The sequence below is a fragment of the Cebus imitator genome, unplaced genomic scaffold (genome assembly GCF_001604975.1).
Source record: "Cebus imitator isolate Cc_AM_T3 unplaced genomic scaffold, Cebus_imitator-1.0 Scaffold183, whole genome shotgun sequence".
In the NCBI taxonomy this organism is placed as follows: Eukaryota; Metazoa; Chordata; class Mammalia; order Primates; family Cebidae; genus Cebus; species Cebus imitator.
In genome coordinates this window covers 676357-697700 of record NW_016107498.1, presented here as the reverse complement: position 1 = coordinate 697700, position 21344 = coordinate 676357, and the positions used below count along the sequence as shown (strand labels likewise).

The following is a 21344-nucleotide window of genomic DNA, read 5'->3' as shown; positions in this document are numbered from 1 at the left end:
AAAAAAAAAAAAAAAAACCAAAAAAAAAAAACCTAGAAGCAAGCCTTCTCTCTCCTTGGTATTAAATATCCTAATTAATTCAACCTTGACAGTTACAGTTAGAAAGTTGTGACTTAAATGAAACATGAGTTATTTTTGTACTTAACTTGCTCCCAATTACATAGTTCTTTCCCCCAGAAGTAGTGAATAAAATGTGCAGATCTAAATATTACTTCAAGTCATACGAAATGTTTCTCTTAATCACAATTGTTGCCTGCCTTCATGATCTCCTGATTCACTAAAAAGTTTTAATATGTCATCATTGCCCTTTATTAATGTTCTCCCCAAGTGTTAAGGCTTTTATTAGGTTCTGGCTTACAATCTAAGAGTAGGCTAAGCCTTTGCCTTGAGCCCTGATGCTCTTGCCTGGTAAGAGAGCTGAGTCTTATAATGGGAAAGGATTGATGTGATAATGATTCCAAAGGGCCCCTTTATGATGAAATTCTAAATACGCAAAATCCCATTAAACCTGTGGAAGTTCATGGGCTAGCTACATTGAAATGACATATCATTATATTGGGTATAGTGTGCTTATTATGAAGTGCAGTATAATTGAAAATTATTGGTCATATTAGCAAGAATGAAGAGCCCCCACCCTCATAAATTCAGAGGTTAGGGTCTAGACATGGGAGGTAGTAATGGTAAAAATACTCTGTTTATAAATAATCAAAGCTTTAAAATCTGACCCCAGAAATCCCTCCAATAAAAATCTCATCACTAACAACTCTTAGAACTCTTAAAGTAATCATGGAAAGAGTTTCATAAAAGCAACCCCTAAAGACGTGTGTTAAATGTTAATCTATTGGAAATTAAAATAGTAGTCTAGGATCCAGAGCTCCTAAAAGCTGACCACTTGATGCTTGTAATTTGGAATTCTGAAGGGAGTTGAGACAAGAGACACGGAGTTCTCGAAATAATTAGCCTTGTAATTTAAGGCTCACTTGGCTTTCTCCCAAAATGAAAGAATAAGCCTTCTTTTTAAACTTGTAAAATTACTTCAAATTAGCATTAAAAAATTAAAATATCCAGGACAGGACTGAAAATTAGTGAAATAACGGGTTTCCATTTAGATCCTTTTCATGCAGATTTTTGTTTTATTCTACAAAGTAGATGATTTTGAAAAATCATTCTACTTGGCATACTTCTTGTCTTACTGAATGACTGTTAGCCTCACACTGCCATGCCTGAACAGCTAGATGGACTCCACTGGACCTCAGGGCCTGAAATGAGCATATTCCTGTGGAAACCACCTAAGTCACTTGAATTTGACGTTTAAGGAAAGTTGTGTTTAAAAAAAAAAAAAGAGTTGTGGAAAACTAAGAGCTATAAACTATCACTGAGAGCCAATTTTGTAGGATCAGTGAAAAGCACTTTTATACTCTTACATTAAGAAAAAAACGTATCTGAATATGTTCTTATTTCTGTGACCTTCACAGAAAATATTGGAAGTGAAGTCTGTAGAATTACAGGTTTACATTTATTTTAATTTATTTGAAGGTTTGAGGAGCAATTCCTGTTATTTAAAATAGAAATAAAAAATAGTTATTCATGTTTCATGTGATAGATGTAAGTTCATTTATAACTATCCCTCACCCACCCGCAGCACTATTTTATACATTTGAAAACTGAATTTTATAAAGGACATTACTTTGTTCTTTAAGTTAGCAGTATAGTTAAAAGTACATATTACTTTACATTTATTACCTACTTTGCATTATGCTTTATACTCATTTTACATTTATATTACATACATTAATGAAGCACAGAAATCCCAGCTGTTGTCCTTATGGCAATTCTGTTCCCACATAAATGAGTTTTCTTCATTCAGACTCAAGTGTCGTTTTGGGGTCCCTTGGCTTAGCTAACATGTTCCTTTGGAAAACTATAGATCTTATCAACGTGTTTATTGAAATTATATCCAGGCCTCAATTTCTCCTTTGTTTTATAGCCATAAAATTGCCAGTTTAAGCCTCTGCTTCTAGCATTTTAAGGAAATCCAAGTAAATTATGTTCCATCAGTAAGCGCATTCACAGTTTAAGAAGCTTGAATTGTATGATTTTTCCCCCTTTTTCTGACTAATATCCTTATCTTGCAGTTAAAACTTTTGCTTTTTCCAGATGAAATTCTGCATACTAAAAAGAGGTTAATTTACCCTTTTGTTTTTCCTCCAGGCCTTTTACAAAAGAAAAATAATCCTTTCTTTGTAGATGATGTTCTTACTGTCTTACTGTGTGACTGTTCTCTGACCCCTTTCTAAGGTCTATACTATACCTTTTTCTGTAGGTATAAGGCTAGCAGTCTAGTATATTGATCACAAATCTAGTGATTTGTGCTACTATTGTGGATGATTTTCATAAAGTCTGTATATTATGATTCAGTCTATGTGCCCTGCTATTACAATTATTTTCTTTAACAGTGTTAGACTTCTGTCCTGTTTTTCTACTAAAAATGCATTGTAATCTCCCAAATAATACTTGACATAGTAGGAAAGAAAATATGTGAAGTTTACTCAGAATTCCTGCTTAGCTAGCAACCCCACTTTACCGTCTAAATTACCTTAATTACCCACCTTCACTTATTTTGTGAGGGGTGCTATCAAGAACAAAAGAAGGGGTTGAGAAAGGGACATGGATGAAATTAAGAATTTGGTGGCACGGTGGAATCGTACATTTACCCTTCCAGTGAAAATAGAATAATGGCTTTTTCTTCTATTATGTACACTTAACTGTGTTCATCCATCCAACAATATGATTACTCAACACTCTTGAGTGATTTTGTTTCAGGTATGGTTCTGCTCAAAATCAACATCTTGAGATAAGTAGGAACATAAGTGATCCCAAGAAATGGGCAGCATATGGTTGGCACTCACTCGATTGGTATACCAAAGTACCCCTGCTGTAGAGTGCATTTCCTCTTCTATGAGGGAGCCTCTCTAGTCTTCATGGAAAAAGAAAGTAGAATATAAATTGAAACTGGAAAAAAAAGGTCATCAGAGGAGTTAATAAGAAAGAGGAAAGACACTTGAACAACACTGAAAGTAAAAATTCTGAAAATTACAGTTTTGGAGATAGAACTTTGCTTGTCTCTCCGCATCATCTTGGGCTTTTCTCTTGTTCATATTTTAGCCGAATTGGCTTTGCCTGGAATACCTCACTACTACCCCATTTAAATTATGTTCTCATGGCACATACATACCCAGTTTGTAATTTTGTGTGTTAATGTGCTTTTTTGTTTGTTTTTGGTCTTACTCTTTTGCTTAGGCTGAAGTGCAGTGGTGCAGTGTTGGCTCACTGCAGCCTCACCCTCCCAGGCTCAAGTGATCCTCCCATCTCAGCTTCCCAAGGATCTGAGAGTATAGGTATACACCAGGACGCCTGGCTAATTGTAGAGATGGGGTCTCACCACATTGCTCAGGCTGATCTAAAACTCAAGCTCAAGTACGCACCTCAGCATCTCAAAGTGCTGGATTACAGGCATGAGACACTGTGCCCTGCAGTGTAATTTTTAAAACTGTTTTCCTCACTAGTCTATTAACTTCATGTGGACCCAAGTCATATCTGTTTTATTCTTCACTAAATCTCTAAAACTTAGCATGGGGCAGAAAATACACATTTAGTGACCAAATATAAAGTGCTAGTAATATGGAAAGCCTTGGGAACCTTACTTTGGGTAGATCAGAGGGCCCATGTCAGAGGGTTACTAAAGTAAATCAGTCTCTCCAAGGTCTTCTGACCCAGGTTAAGGATTTTGTCTGTGGGTGGGAGAGAAGCGGGGTAGTTGTGTGTGAAGAGGCTGGGGGCATCGTTGGAAATTTTGAACAGAGAAAACACATACTTTAAGCAGTATTTTGAGAAGATTAACTTGGTTTTATTTAGCATGTCCTTGGCCAGTGAGAACAGAGAGACCAAATCAGTTAGGAGCCCTTGCAGTAATGAAGTTATGAAGGTCTAAAAGCCTGCTCTAAAGTAGTAGAAATTAGTCTAGAAAGAAGGAATTGATCCAGGAAAACCTGCAGTGGAAGTTTAAAGTGATTAAGGATGACAGAGTACCTAGGAAAGCAAGGCAAAGTAGTCAGAGATAATTTTGAATGTTCTTGCTAGATAATGTTAAGGGAAACGGCACCACCACCAAGATAGAAACTTGTATCTGCAGTATGACTTCAATCTTGTTAAAGTTATGTGTTGAAAAAAAATAGATGCATATACGTCCACATGTGGACAATCATTGCTTTGGGTGGTAGGATTATGGACAATTGTTTTTTTTGTTGTTGTTGTTTTCCTTTTTCTTGAAGTTAGAACATTTTCTCAATGAACACCTATGAGAAAAAGACACACACAAAAAGTCTGACTTCAAGCATTTCGGCCTAGTTTCCTAGTTCTACCTTTCACAGCAAAAGGAGTCAAGTATGTGTTTGGAGTTGAGGCATAGAGCTTAGGCAGAGGTAAATTTAAAGGTTAGGGATCATCTGCATAGTGTAGGAGTAGTTGGATTCCTAGGGGCAGATTATCACAGGAAAGCAGCTGGAGAGGCAGCTTGTCTGGAAACCTGATGTTTCTTCTGAATCTCAGTTGATTTTACCTCCATATCTTCCAAACTGGAAAATCCCAATCATTTTGTAACCGTGCCTTATCGTCACTGAAAGCACCTGTGTTTCCGCCTACTTCTTAGCTTGGTCTTGACTCTATGCTTTCTTCTCCATTCTTCTTAAAACTGTGGTATTTAAGTCAGTGGCTTGCTTATACTTAATTTTGAAAACTAAGGACTACCCCAACATTCTCGTATGCTAAGTTATTTGCCAATATCTTAGAGCAAGTAAGTGGCAGAGCTGGCATTGGAGTCTGGTCCTAGAGACTCTGTCCTTAATCTGGAAGACAATCAGCACCTTTTAAAAACACTGGACACATGAAATTGTTGCTTTCACTCATTATTTTTTGTTCTTAACTCTTGTTTCCTATCCTTTTCTCCCAAATAACATTACCATAAATGTTCACTGGAAAGTCTTTTATTACTCAATTTAACATGCATGCCTACAATGAAAATTAATAAAATATCTATAAGTAGAAATTTTATTTTAAAAATTGTCATCATAGCAGTAAAATTCAAGCAATATAAATATTACCAATTTCAACAATTTGTTAAAAATAAAGTGGATTTTTGTTAGAAATATATCTGTCAGTGAAATAGACAGGGCTATAAATTTTTTTCTTCTCAGATTAGTTCATGTATCCATTGATGAATAGTACTTATTGTAAAAAAGAGAAAAGTTACACTCTCAGTTCTATTCCCAGTTTTCATTTCTACAGATGTAACTGCTGAGACATCTGTTCATTTGAATACATGGGACTAGGAGGTTTGTTATCACATTGTCATTCATTTCTTAGAAGTCATTTCAAGTTATATGCCAAAAATTACACAGTACTTGATTAGTTTTGCTAAAAAAAAAGCAAAGAAATTGAAACCATCCTCCGTATTATTCAGCTATTGTTAAAGTCATTTACTTTTTCAATTTATGGAAAAGAGCATTAAGAAATTATATCAAATAATTTATAATATTTTTGGTAGATATATAGGGGTTTGCTATGTTGGTCAAACTAATCCCGAACTCCTGGCCTCAAGTGATTTACCCACCTCAGTCTCCTAAAGTGCTAGGATTTCAGGCATGAGCCACCAAGCCCAGGCCTATAAATTTAAATTTTAGGCTTCAGTTTAGAAGCATGTTGTTTATCACTACATACACAGAAAAGATTGAGAAAATAAAAATACTGTATTAGTTTGTAATTCGAATAACTTCTGCAATACTTTTTAACAAAATGCTTTTATCTTACTGTTGCAGATTTAGCTATCTTAATTGATGAAAATTTCTGCCAGGTACCCTAATTGGCAAATCCAATGATTATGGTCAAATGATCATATTTGATCAGTGAGATTGACAAATCTGACTTAATTTTTATTAGAAAAAGCTGAATTGACATTTTAGTTCAAATAAATGCATTAATAAACATTTTGAGAAAACTTATAAAAACACATCAGTAAGTTATGGAATGTATCTTTTATGATATGTTACTTAAAACAGTCAGAATAAAATGTGGTGCTAATAAAATTCGTTTTTCAACTTATAATAGACATGCTATTTCTCATTACTTAATTAGTAATTATGTATAATATATAACTTATTTATGAAGTGAGAAGTATGTTAGAAGTCATGATATCACTTTGATAAATATGGTTCCATGTGTATCACACAATTTGGCGTTGGACTTTAGGAAAAAATTAGGTAAGATTAATATATAAAAATATTTATCAATTTTCCTAGGTATCATGGATCAAACTGTTTTTATATGCTTAATGAAAGAAGAATTTACATACTTGCTAACAATTAAGTGTTTTGACATTTGGATTATAATTTATTTTGTTATTTTTATTAGCAGGATATAGAAGGTATTCAGAATCTTTTAAGATGAAAATGATGATTAATGATAAATATTTTGATATTATTTGATTATATAGGCCATAACTACCTTACTAAATGGTAAACTTAATAAATAGTAATGGTTTCTGAAAGAAATTATGTAAAATTTTTACCCACACCTTTTATTCAGTGTATTCTACAAATTTTGTAGAGATAGGAAAGTATTCAAACTAAATTTAAAAGAGTAGGCATCACTTATATTTGCTTAGGGGCTTTTCTTCCCAGGTATTGACGCCTCCTAGGGATGAATGAGTGTTGAGGATAGTTGAAAAGAATATCTTAGCAGGCCTGGCATGGTGGCTCACGCCTGTAATCTCAGCACTTTGCGGGGTGGAGACCAGTGGATCACCTGAGATCAGGAGTTCGAGACCAGCCTGACCAACATGGAGAAACCCTGTCTCTATTAAAAATACAAAATTAGCTAGGTGTGGTAGTACATGCCTATAATCTCAGCTACTTGGGAGACTGAGGCAGGATAATCACCTGAACCTGGGAGCAGAGTTTACAGTGAGCTGAGATTGCACCATTACATTCCAGCCTGGGCAACAAGAGCGAAACTTCATGTCAAAAAGAAAAGAAATGAAAAGACTATCTTAGCTTTCAATATGCAGTGTTCGGGGAGGGAGACCATTTTCATTATTGGACACCTGTGCTTTGCTCCCGTAGGATGCTTTCTAAAGAGTGATACATTATTAAAACAGGTAAGAATGTAAGACGTGAGTTCATTATCATTGTCCATTTTGCATGTTGTCTGAATTCTGAGCATTTCAGCATAGTTGTAAATCATCTATCAGATCTAGCTATACCTTACTCATCTGTGTACAGTCAGGGAAAGATGAGCTTTCATTAATTGTTTTTTGTTTGTTTGTTTTTTGAGACAGGGTCTCACTCTGTAGCTTAGGCTGGAGTGCAGTGGCTCAATCATGGCTCACTGCGGCCTCAGCCTCCATGGGCTCAAGTGATCCTCCTGAATAGTTGAGACAACAGACACTTCCCACCATGCTTAGCTAATTTTTGTATTTTTTGTAGAGGAGGGGTTTCGCCATGTTGCCCAGGCTGGTTTCGAACTCCTGAGCTCAAGCAATCCACCTGCCTCAGCTTCCCAAAGTGCTGGGATTACAGGTGTGAGCCACCATACCTGGCCTATTAATTCTTTCAATAATCAAATTGTGAATTATTTTAGCACTCAGAAGAGTTTTACATGCTGGGCAATGGAACCATATATAACATAAGCCAGGTTTTATATGTTTATTTTTTCAAGAAGGAAGGGTACAGTTTTCAGAAGAGAAACAGGAATGGATGATCTTCATGTACTTGCAGGCCCATTCTCAAGTGGATCAGTTTTTGAGTAAATATGGAATTGCAAGATCTGGAAACTGAGTCCCTGTGTTTGCATACCTCAGGGAAGGCCTTTTTATATCCCGGGTTTAGGCATGGTGTACTGAGAAGTCCACTGAGTTTAGGCATGTCCTAGTAATTCAAAAATGCTCTCCTGTCTTCACTTGCCTCTAAGCCATCCCTGCCCATTTCTATCTCTAATTTTCGTTGTGGTAGGTAAGTGGGGGCATATGTGTCATAATCATCTGGGGCAATTTTCGAAGTTAACACAACTCTCCACCTTCTGAACTTGCCTACTTTAGTGGGTTATGGCTCTGTGGCCGAGATTCATCCAGTACCTTCACCACCCACTGTTCCTGCCAGACAGGTGTCATGTCTCCCATGTGATAACTATTGCTTTAATTAAACTTCTGCACTCTTACCAACATTTTATATCTAAAACTAAAAATTTTTATCTTTTAATATTTTGCTGTTTAGAGATGGGGTCTCCTTCTGTTGCCCAGGCTGGAGTACAGTGCAGGATCATAGTTCACTGCAGCCTGGAACTCCTGGGCTCAAGTGATTCTCCTATCTCTGCCACCTCAAGTAGCTGGGACTATAGACTTGCCTGGCTTACCACACTTGTCACTGTAGGCTTGCCTGGCTTACCGTACTTGTCCTTGCCTGGCTCACTAAAAAAATTTTTTTTGTGGATGTGGTTTCACTGTGTTGTCCAGGTGGATCTCCAACTCCTGTCTTCAAGTGATCCTCCCACCTGGGCCTCCCAAAGCATTGAGATTTCAGGCGTGAGCCACCACACCTACCCATTTTCATCTTATAAAATGTTTAATACTTTCCTAATCCTATTAACAAGAAATAAAATCATAAACTTTCCATAGGTTTTTACCTTTACAAATAAAGCTCCTTACAGTCTGCTAACTTGATCTTTTTGGACTCATGTCCGACTATTTTTCCCCAAGGGTTCACATTCTTTACATAGTTCCCTAACACATACCCCTTAATTCAGTGATTCTCAAAGTAAGATCCTGGCCAGTAGCATCAGCATCTTCTGGAGACTTGTTAGAAATGTAGATTCTTGATGGCCAGACGCAGTGAGTCAGAAACTCTGGGGGAGGTGGCCCAGCAGGCCCTCCACTTGATTCTGATGCCCACAGTCAGTGAGAACCACTGCCTCGGTTCCGTCTCCTTACAGTACTCTCCTCCTCCTTTTTTGCCTGCTGGCATCCTAGTTAGGAGACTGTGCCTTCCCGGCAGCATTGCCCTCTCTTCTGTGTCCCACAGTACTTTATCAAATCTTTTTTATGGCATTTATATTGCCTACATCTGTCTGCTTTTGAAGGTGGAGGCCACAACATAAATTACTTTTGCATCTGCATACAGCACGTACCTCAGAGATAAGTTAATAGGTGCTGGGGAATAAGTGAATGTATGCACGAATGAAGGAGGAGAGCATTTTAGGAGGAGTGGTGATCAATAAGGTCAGCTGCTATGGAGAGATTGTGGAGAATAATGAAGGAAAAAAGCTATTGCATTTCACAGAAAGGCAGGTGTTGGTGACCTTTGAAATGCTTGCTTCAGCAGAGTGATGGGCAAGTAGCCCAGATTGCTGGTAGTTAGAGACTTCCAACATGATGAAGACTTGCAAGTTTCATATTGACTATTTATTTGAACATGTAGTGAAAACAAGAAATTTCTTGAGTGAAGTTGCTAAGTGACCCTAGGCCAGTTACCAAACCTGATTGAGCCTGTGATCTCGGAATAAGCAGTAATAATAATACTGTGTGTGTGTATGCTTTTTAATTGAGGGCTTAAATAAGCTAATAGTGAGCCCCTAGAACAGGGATGTCTAATCTTTTGGCTTCCCTGAGCCACACTGGAAGAAGAATTGTCTTGGGCCACACATAAAATACACTAACACACTGACGATATAGCCAATGAGCTAAAAATAAGTTGCAAAAAATCTCATTTAACAAAGTTTACAAACTTTCAGTGTTGGGCTGCATTCAAAGCTGTCCTGGGCCACATGTGTGCCATGGCCCCTGGGTTAGACAAAGTTGCTCTAGAATGATATTGATATATAGTTGGTACTTAAAGGGTCATTTTCTTTACACTCTTCCTCACCATTATTTTTCCTTATTAATGCTGTTGAAAGCTTTCATCACCCTTTGTAAATTTGTGTAAGATGTGAAATTGTTTAGAATACTCTTCATTCAATTCCTTGTAGAAATTGTGAATTGCGTTTTGCCTGGAACGAACATACTTTTAGTTGAACAGTGATTACTACTTTGAATTGAAATTACTTGTTTTTGTTTTGTTTTGTTTTGTTTTGAGTCGCCCAGGCTGGGGTGCAGTGGCACATCTCGTCTCATTGCAACCTCTGCCTCCCGAGTTCAAGTGATTCTACTGCCTCAGCCTTCTGAGTAAGTGGGGCTACAGGCATGCATCACCATGCATGGCTAATTTTTGTATTTTTAGTAGAGACAGGGTTCCGCCATATTGGCCAGGTTGGTCTCGAACTCCTGACCTTGTGATCCGCCTGCCTTGGCCTCCCAAAGTGCTGGGATTACAAGTGTGAGCCACTGTGCCTGGCCTTGAAGTTACTTTTTAATCAGCTAGAAAAGTACCTCAAAGAGTAGTTGTAATAGAACTCTTTTAGTTCCAGCTCACAGATTGTGACTTCAAGTAGACAGTGAGAGAAAGGTGAAGGGGAGAGGGAGAGGTAGTGGAGTGACAGGGAGAGACAGATTTTGTTAGCTCCTGTAACAGAAAATTCCAGGGATAGTACCAGCCTCAAGCACTGCCAAATCTTCTGATCAAACAGTATTATCAGTACTAGATATTTGTCAGATCTTCTTGCAGTCCAGCTCTTCTCGTTATGATTTGCATTCTCAAGCACATTTTATTAGCTACAAATTTAGAGGAAAGAGAAGAAATCCCCAGTAGTTATAAGTAAATTCCTGGATTCAATCTCACTGTCCAGACTTAGGTCACTTGCCTATCCTTGAACCAGTTGTTTTGGTCAGGGTACTGGAGGAGACTGATTTTCTAGGCCTGGCTAAGGAATATTCAGTTCTATGAAATACTGATTTTGGTCGGGTATGGTGGCTCATGCCTGTAATCCCAGCACTTGGGAGGCCAAGGTGGTTGGGTCACTTGAGCCCAGGGGTTTGAGACCCAGCTGAGCAACATGGGAAAGCCCCATCTCTACAAAAAAAAAAAAAATTAGGTGTGGTGGCACACACCTCTAGTCCTAGCTACTTGGGAGACTGAGTCCCAGGAGGTGGAGGCTGTGGGGAGTGGTGATTATGCCACTGCACTCCAGGCTGTGTCATAGAGTTAGAACCTGTCTCAAAAAAAAAAAAAAGGAAGAAATACTGGTGTTGAGTATAAGGGAGAAGTTCCGAAAAGGAAATGTAGCTTCTATTACCAGAATGAAGGAGAGTGGACACAAATCAGACAAAAATTTGATACCAGCTTACTATAGAGAAAAGGACTTTTCAAACTGTACTTCCAGAATTCAGTCCACTGAGTTACTTAAGCAAGTTGAAGAGAAAAGGGGAGTGATAAATGATTGGACATTCTCTAATTCATGATTACTCCAGCTTCACCTAGAACAGCTTCACTTTTACATATTTTGTTTATGCAGCTTCTGGTTAGATTTCATTTGAAAATGAATCTCTTTTTTTTTTTTTTTTTTTTTTCTTTTCTTTTTTTTTTTGGAGTCTCACTCTGTCTCCCAGGCTGGAATGCAGTGGCTCGATCTCGGCTCACTGAAACTTTAGCCTTCTGGGTTCAAGTGATTCTCTTGCCTCAGCCTTCTGAGTACTAGGATTATAGGTACCTGCCACCACACCTGGCTAATTTTTGTATTTTTTAGTAGAGATAGGGTTTCCTCATGTTGGCCAGGCTGATCTCAAACTCCTGACCTCGGGTGATCTGCCCACCTCGACCTCCCAAAGTGCTGGGATTATAGGAATAAACCCCTGTGCCTGGCCTGTAAATGAATCTTGACAATACCATTGGTATAGGACAAATTAGCTGATGGTTAGGCCCATAAAATATTAAAGTAGGTGACATCTTTTCTCACTCCATCCTGATCAACAAGTTCTTGCCCTACCTTTTCCACAGCCCCATTGGCCTAACTCATATTCCTAACCCTGCAAGATCCAGACCTGACTCCTCCACAGTCAGATACATGAAGATCATAAAATTAGGCAGCAGTCCAGTTCTCAACTTACAGATATTATGACTCATAAAAAAATCATCAGGTATCATCGTTTCAGGGGTACTTCTTCAAAAGTTGTCACAATTTGGTGACTTGATATGATCTAGTAATTGTAAAGCAGAAAAGTTTGATATATTCAAGAAATTTGATAGATCATGATGATATGTTTATGCTGAAATTTGCAAGCTAGGCAGTTTTAATTTATATATATATATATGTATGTATGTAATATATATATATGTAAAAAATATATATATATGTAAAAAAATATATATACATATATATTGTTTGTTTGTTTTTTTGTTTTGAGTTGGAGTTTCACTCTGTTGCCAGGCTGGAGTGCAGTGGTGCCATCTCAGTTCACTGCAACCTCTGCCTTCTGGGTTCAAGCATTTCTCCTGCCTCAGCCTCCTGAGTAGCTGGGACTACAGGCACGCTCCACCAGACTCAGCTAATTTTTGTATTTTAAGTAGAAACATAAATACACCATCTCTACTAAAGTTTACCATGTTGGCCAGGATGGTCTCAATCTCTTGACTTGGTGATCGGCCCGCCTCAGCCTCCCAAAGTGCTGGGATTACAGGGATTACAGGTGTGAGCCACCACGCCTGGCCCAGTTTAATAGTTTTTAAGTCTTCATCTATGGCTCATCACCTAGGTAACTGCTTCCTATATCACACTCTTAGAGCTTTATTGTGATCTACTATTAACTTCCATTAAATATCTGGTCCACCTTTTCATCATCATCAGGGCCCAAACAAAGCTGGTGAGGTATCTGTTTGTGTAAATAAAGTTTGTTTGTGTGATTTTGGAGACAGCGTCTTACTCTTCTACCCAGGCTGAAGTGCAGTGACACAATCATTGCTCCACTGTAGCCTTGACCTCCAGGGCTCAAGCAATCCTTCCACGTCAACCTCCCAAGTAGCTGGAACTACAGGTATGCGCTTCCATGCCTGACTAATTTTTAAATTTTTTTTGTTGAGACAGAGTCTCACTGTGTTGTGCAGGCTAATCTCAAACTCCTGGGCTCAAGCAGTTCTCCTGCCTTGACCTCCCAAAGTGCTGGGATTGCAGGTGTGAGCCACTGCAACAAACCTAAATGAAGTTTTATTGGAACACTGACATACCTAATCGTTTAAGTCCTATCTATGTATGGCTGCTTTCCTGCTATAACAGCAGGTATGAGTAGGTGTGAAAGAGGATGCATAACCCACACACCTAAAATATCTACTATCTGGCCATTATAGACTAAGTTGTTGACCTTTGTTGTATATTTATGTGATTTATAACAGTATTTCTTCTTTTTTCTATTTTTTGGCCACTCTGTCGCCCAGGCTGGAAGTGCAGTAATACAATCATGACTCAATGCAGCCTTGATCTCCTGGGCTCAGGTGATCTTCCTACCCCAGCCTCCCGAGTTGCTGGGACTCCAGGTGTGCGTCACCATGCCTGGCTAATTTTTGCATTTTTCTGTAGAAGGAGGGTTTCACCACATTGCCCAGGCTGATCTTCAACTTCTGGCTTAGGCAGTCTGCCATCTTACCTCCCAAAGTGCTGGGATTACAGATGTGAGCCAATGTGCCCAGCTGTATTCCTACTTACTGACATATAGTATACTTATGAAGAAGAATCCATCCGCTAGTGTCCTTATAATATCCTCAGTCTCTGGTGTTCTTGAAAGCTTATTTAGGGAAATGTTTTTGTTCTATCTGTTCTCTTTTAATTCTCTGATGATCCTCTCTTTTCTTCTATACCCTTAATAGTTTAGTCCTCTTCATCTTTAAAACAACCAACCTTTTTTAATGAGTGGGAGGGAGAGTGATTATAGTTTTTTTCACCTCGCATTTGAATGTATTTGTACACACACACCTGCATGTACTTAATGCAAAGATGCAAGGTGCCAAGCACACACACAAAAATCAGGATTTTGTGTCATTTTATTTCCCTTCTACTGACTTCTGTCAGTTTCATATTGGCTGTTATCATGGAAGTCTGTTTTGTAAAGAACTATCCTATACGGTTGAGGAGAGCTGATGAAGGGAAATGGAGGAGAAGCAGATTCCCCCCGTTTAGGTCACTGGATTCTGTAAGCAGAGAAGCCACTCATCAGAAGGCTGAGTAGTTAAGCTGTACTTGAAGAAGAACAGGGATAGTAATACCCCATTTCTGCTTTTTTTGCAGCCTAAATGCCCTGTGGAGTGAGAGAAAACGTCAATCCCTAGGCTTGTGAATCCCTTATCTTTCCCAAACGTTAAATTAATTTTTAAGGCTATTTATTCAAAGTTGACTTAACCACTAGAATAGGAAAGATCAGACAAATCAGCTGCAAGAAATGAAGTATGAGAAAACCCGAACTCTTTGACAAAGTATTCCTGGGAGTAAATGTGTTGAATGAAGCCAGCGGGTAAATGATAAGGGCCTTTACACTGTAGATGTAAGAAAGCAATTTATCAAGAGTACATGAACTCTCTAGTGACCACAAGTCAGGAGGAAATAAGAGTGGAGGAGGAGCCCTGAAAAAATACATGTGAAATACTAAAAAATCTGTGTGCACGTACTTTTAAATTCCTCCATTATCATACAGTAATACCAATGTAGTAAAATAGGAGTTGCTGAGAATGCACATGTAGTATAGTCCATACCTTTAGGGATAGGTGTTAGGAAAAGCAGCTGAGAAGGGCCACACAGTGGTTTAGAATTTGAGGAAGTCTTAGGTGTAGTTATGACTTGAGCCTAGATGTTGGCTGATACCCATTTGCCTGACTCATGAGGTTAGACGACCATCCTTCAAACTTATGTGTTCATCTTGTTTAATTCCTCAGTGGGCGTATGTGTATAATTCTGACAGTTCTGAATGCCTTTTATGTTCTCTTAAGGAGTTTAGTGTGCCTCTTGCTCCTTATCTCACTAATCTTTGCAGCATCTCTTTAAGCCCTACAGATAAGACAATGTTATTGTTTGAGAAACTGAGGCAAAATGTAATTCCATTATCAGCAATAGTGTGTACAGTAACTCAGATATGGATGGGGACTAGAATTTATGACCTTATTTTGGCTTTTATCTCTAGAGAAGAGAAGGTGCTTCTTAAATTTGAGGAGAAAAAAAATAACCAATTGTTGAAATTTTTGTTTTATTCAAAGTATTTACTCTGAGAATGGTCATCCTCAGCTTTTTCTACTGAGATAATACAGTTAGCTGAAATACACCAGAAGTTCCCAAATGTTGGCTTCTCATTTGTTTCCATTTTCATGTATACCCTTAGAGCTATTAATGAAGTAACTTCTTTATAAAATTATGACTTTAATTTTCTTTCTTTTTTATCCTGAATAACTTTCAGAAAACATGCCAGTGAACACAAAAGCTATCTAACAAGTGACTAATGAGAGAAATTGGGAAAACTAGGTTTTTGGATAAACCCCTATAGCTAACAGGACATGAGTTAAATTAGTAGCCCTACACACACATGTCAGCTTTCCTTATTCCCTCCAAATTAGGTCTTTTACTTCTATCGTCTAAAGAACACTGCCTTCCTCTTCTTTAACCATTCAGGTATTATAAGGGGTGAATCTTATTCATAAAAGTGATACGGATTGAGCCTCCCCGTATGGCATGAGTTAGGAATTGTTTTGTTTTTGGTAGGGGGTAGAGGACACCATCATTAACTTGAGTCGAACCATAGTTCAGTTAACAAATTAATTAAGTTTTTAGCACGAGCCACGGTCATTTAAAAACATCCTCAGTGGCTCTTTATCTTGAAGTTAAATGTGTTTTGTATTTGTTGTTTCCTGCAATTTATAAACACATCAAATTACAAAATAGGAAAGAAAAAGGACAAAACAGAAAGGAGGTGTCAGATAACTATTTTCTTTGCAAGATCTTGCTTAAACACCTGTGGCGAACATTCATCTATAGAAATGGAGCCCTGGTAACTTACAGCAATGTTTATAACTCCTGTTCTCTCTCTTTATTCCCAACACCTCCATCACTGGAACTTTGGCGGGACCACCGCAGCCTTGGATAAGCTCAGCACGCAGCACCTGTACCACCCCACGCAAGTGGAGATTGTGCAGTCCAACGTCGTGTTTGACATCAGCAGCCTGATGCTCTATGGAACGCAGGCAGTGCCCGTGAGGCTGAAGATCCTGTTGGACCGCCTCTTCAGCGTCCTGAAGCAGGAGGAGGTGCTGCACATACTGCACGGCCTTGGCTGGACTCTGAGGGACTATGTCCGAGGATACATCCTTCAGGTAGGGGGAGGACGTGAACACCGGTGCCTGGGACCTGCTCTGGGTGGGAAAGGGTTAGAGCCCTTGGCAGACTGGTTTCCTTCCTGCCCCTTGCAGGAAGGGCTGCACACCCTCCTCTGGGTAAAGTGGTCATTTCAGCGGGCTTGTCAGGGAAGGGGAAAGGAGAGAGAGGAAGCAGGCCACCATTGGGCCTCAGGGTGTATTAGAAGGAAAATGTGGCCTCTTGCCTCAAGTTACCTTTGTGTGCACCTTTTTTTGAATTCAGCTGTCTACAACATGGGCTTCCTGACTTCTCCAACAAGTCTTATTATAGCCCTGTTAAAAAGGAGGGCTCTTTGACGTGGGTGATGGGTGTGTGAAAGTCTGAAATTACCCTTCATTTCGGTTTTTTAGGGCTTTTTTCCATACTCAGTTTGCAGGTATGGTGTTTTTCTCTGTTTTTTTGTGTACCTACAGGTACACATGTTACAATTTATTGTTTCTTCATCCAAATCAAAGGTAGAACTGTAATTCATATAAACTTATATAACCAGTAAACTGTCACATCGTAGCCTTCAGATTTCTGCATTCTGAAACACACAGACTTGGTTTTAGATTTGGCCTTTGCAGAACCTGTTCTTCCAGCCTTGAACATCTCCTTTGTATCAATGGCACTTCCGACCTGGTAAGGGCTTTAAGAGTTTCCTGGAAGGCCCACAGCTTTCAATGCACCCCCATCTCCCATCCCTCCCTTTCTTCATCTCATTTTAGCAGTATGTCGTGTGTCATTTGCATTGTATACTTTGCCTCTGAAACATGTTTATGGCTATCTGTCTTCGTACAATTGTTGAGGGGTCAATGTTGAGAACAGCATTTTGGGAAACCGCAGGATCCAAAGAGGCTACACTGGAGAATGAAGAAATACTCGCTCCTGCTGAAGGAGATCTCAATTTGAAAAGGTAGAATCTGAAGCAATTTTTGAAATTTCCTATGAAGATAATACCAGGAGATGTGACCCCTTCAAAAACAACTGATTTTGGCTGTGCCAGCCTTTCATAGTGCTGGAGATATCACCACTGTTTATTCCCTGAGGCACTGTGTATTACCTGAAGGGCATTGGCTGCCAGCTTGACATGTGAAGAGTAGGGAGCTTCAGTCTCCCCCTCTTTTTAACCTGCCATCAGTACACGTGAATTCTTGTCATTTTCCTGTGTGTTACCTCCAGCTGTTAGCTGGAACAGGAGAGCAGTGGAAGGATGGTGAGTAGAAGTAGAGAAAGATAAGGGAAGTGGAATAACCTGTCTGCTCTCAGACTAGAAGGACGTCTAAATTTAGTGAGAATCTCAACTTGAAAGACACAGAAAATTTGGCCCTCAAAAGATGAGATGATGGTGATAATAGTAACAATTGTATATTACTTTTTCAGTTTAGAGAGCGTGTTCACAAGCATTATCTCATTTGCCTCAGGATGAGGATATTTCAGTGGGATAAAGTAGGAAGATAAGTCCTGGATGGTTAGGGGACATGAGAGGGAACAAGGTCTAAGAGGAAGGGGCCAGGAAAAATAAATCAAGGGACTGGTTTCACAATTCCTGCTTATACTGGCCCCAAGATGCATACAGTGCTACATCCTTCTACAGTCATTTCCACAACGTGATTATTAATGTCTGTTTTAGATGGATTTTGCCCTACACAAAGAGAAAAACCTCTTACAGTTGTTTGTATGGAACTGTTAGCTTGGCTAGTAATCTTTTATTACAAACCAGCAAGTATTTTGGCCCAATCTTGTACCACCTTTATTATCTCCACTATGCTGCTTATACTTCTGTCATTAATATTATCTTTCAGTTTCACATGTATTTGTTGCCTGAGATATTTATACCTGCATACCTATGCAGAGACACAAGCATACACATTGCATCTTTCTGTCCAGACAAATAGGCATGTGCAGGGCTATGCTGATTTGCAATTTTAACAATTCAGCTTATGTAGCCCTTTGATACCAGTAAGTATAAAGCCTGATAATGTTTCTGTGATACGGTCCTATTGTTTTTTATTTTACTTGAAATAATTACTTAGATGTTAATTTTTCCCCAATATTTGAACATATCTCTAATACAAGTATAAAAAATGTAAATATACTCTGCATTTCTTTTTGTACGAGGGCCCAGTATTTAGCAGAGGTATCCAATCTTTTAGCTTGGTGGGCCACACTGGAAGAAGTGTTTTGGGCCACACATGAAACATAGTAACACAAACAATAGCTGATGAGCTAAAATATAAATATAGCCAAAAAATAAATAAATAAATAAATAAAAACTCATACTGTTTTAAGGAAGTTTACAAATTTGTGTTGGATCACATTCAGAGCCATCCCGTGCCACACGCAGCCCGTGGGCTGTGGGTTGGACAGGTTTGATTTAAAGATACAAAATTGCAAGAGAAATTAAGTTTGAGAGGAAAATTCAGTAAAACCAGGAACTAAAATTTATAAAGTCTCTTATTTTAGGGTGAAATATTGCATATAGAGAACATTGTCATTTATTGTGACACTTAAATTATAATTAATTTTTATTATTTTAATACAGATTTTGACAGTCTCAAATTTAATATAATGTTTCTCCATTCCGAGTCTAAAATTGACATTTTGAGAAAACTGTAGATGATTTTTACATTAGAGTAATTCCAGGTTTAGTTTCTGTCTTGTTTTATTGGTAGAATTGATGTAATATAGATTTTATTTAAATGATGGTTTTTGTCATTCAGCGTTTATAATCTTGTTCTTTGTGAAAACAGTACTTGGTTTGGAAAAAAAAAAAAGCAGAAGGTTTCAGAACACCAAAACTGTTATCACTTCTATAGTGAGAAAATGCTTGTTTTGTTAAGGAAAAAGACAGACTGTAAAAGTAAACCCTTTTCTTCTAAAGTAATATTATTTGGTAATCAGGCAGTATTTTAAAGATTGTATGTGGTAATGATACGGTGTGCACAAGTTACTTTGAATATAATTCTATCTGGCATTTTTGTAAAAGTAGGCTATAAAATCTGTGTCCGAAAGCTGTGGAACCCCATAATGCACTATTAGTGTACAAGTCATTTTATCTGGCTAAAACTCAATTGTCTTGTAGCCCTCAAGGCATCAATTTTAGCATTATTGCTCTCAACAACAGTATATTGAATATTATGTCAGTTAAAGGAGAATAATTATCAAGGCAGGTTAGGGTGGCTGTTAGTCTTACCACATATTGACTTGGTTAGCAGTTGGCTATAGATTGTGTTTCTGGGCAAATGAAGATGTACCGTAAGTTGAACTAGTCAAGCCAGGGTATTAATTTAACTCTCTGTGGGCTCAAGCCTTCATCCTTTATGTGTACACAGCTACTCCTGCCTTCTGAGACGCCTTTGAATATGGAAGAATGACAATTGTCTGATCTGAATTTTGAATTTTTGGATGTAGGGGGAAGAGAGGAACAGGACTTTGAAAACTATGTGGCTATGAAGAGGTCATTGTTAGAAAAAGGGAGATGTTAGTGATGCCACAGAGTCATTTAAAAGGTTGGCACAACGGTCAAGGATCCTGTCCTTTTTTAAATAAAATTAATTTTCTCTTACATGAATATATATTCACAAGCTAGGCAGTTGAGTGTAACATGCATAAAATAACTTGGACTACAGCTACTTAAGAAGTCAGGTAATTAATGTAAAGGACCCAGTATTCTCCTGTCTACTTATTAAAGTATTTATTCAGAAGGCGCAGAAAAGGTAAGTTAACTTGTAAGCATTTTACAAAAAGCAACAAAAGTGGGAATATGCAATTAGATGCTAAAAACTAAATATAAGAGAGCATATGAAGTTTTTTTCTACTACTAAAGATTAATTCTGGCTGAGCATGGTGGCTCACACCTATAATCCCAGCACTTTGGGAGGCCGATGAGGGCAAATCACGAGGTCAGGAGATCGAGACCATCCTGGCCAACACGGTGAAACACCCGACTCCATTAAAAATACAAGAATTAGCCAGGTATGTTGGCATGTGCCTGTAATCCCAGCTGCTCAGGAGGCTGAGGTGGGAGAATTGCCTGAACCCAGGAAGCAGAGGTTGTAGTAAGCTGAGATTGCACCTTTACACTCTAGCCTGGGCATTGCAGCAAGACTCTGTCTTAAAAAAAAAAAAAAAAGGAATAATTCTTAGTTCAGTTCTGTATCTCATGATACATTTATTGACCATGAATAGAAGCAGTGGCCCCCTCTTTTGTCCTTTCCCCATTTCCCCCTCTGTCTTTGACCTAGGAAATAAGAATGCAGGTGATTATCATTATTGAATTTAGTTATTTAAAAATCAAGTTTTCATAGTCTTTCAGTTTGAACCTAACTATAACTGACTTGCTAGGGCTCGTCCACCAGCCTGTCTGTGGAGATCTCTTCATTTGCAGGTGGGTCCTGCCAGAATTCAGAGAAGCAGCTCAGATATTCTGCATATTTAGGTAGGGTGTCTGCAGCCTTATGAGAAGAGTAGTAGCGATGCCCCTCTGAACTCTCCTGTGTCTTACTAGCACAATCAGAACATTAGAAGAGCATTCCTCAAAGACGAATGAGGCCATCTATCTTTGAGAGGTCCAACGTTAGATTTGGGAGTAACTACATGCTGGATCCTTCTCTTAAGGTTCATGATACGCATGAGCATAACACAGGCTCTGAGGAGGCCTAGAGTAAGAGCCTGTGAGAGTAGAGAAGTAGCTTTCACCAACCTTTCCCACTTTATAACCTCTTCCTTTCAAGCTCATTCAATGTGTTTAGTTCCTGAACACACTCAGCTCTTCCCCCACATGGGCTATTTCCATGTAAGGTTTCTTCTGCCTGGAATACCCGGCGTGTGACTCTGCATGGGTAATTTCTTCTCTTTTAGGTATCAGTCAAACTCTCACTTTCTTACGTCTTGCCAATGTAGGTCTTTTCTAGTGTAGCTCTATCTTAGGACTCTGTTTCCTTCAAACTTCTATCACAATTTAAAATCAATCAATTAAGTCAACTGTAAAAATGTTTGTT

General features: G+C 38.5%; 1 protein-coding gene across 5 annotated transcripts in view; it reads left to right on the top strand.

The window, feature by feature from the left end:
- BNC2 (basonuclin 2) overlaps positions 1-21344 on the top strand; it is a 453480-nt gene that overhangs the window by 303285 nt on the left and 128851 nt on the right. For all 5 annotated transcript variants that reach the window (XM_037744749.1, XM_037744750.1, XM_037744751.1 and 2 more), the window contains one exon: positions 16084-16319. In XM_037744749.1, the coding sequence (XP_037600677.1) occupies positions 16084-16319 (236 nt within the window). The remainder of the gene's footprint in view (positions 1-16083; positions 16320-21344) is intronic.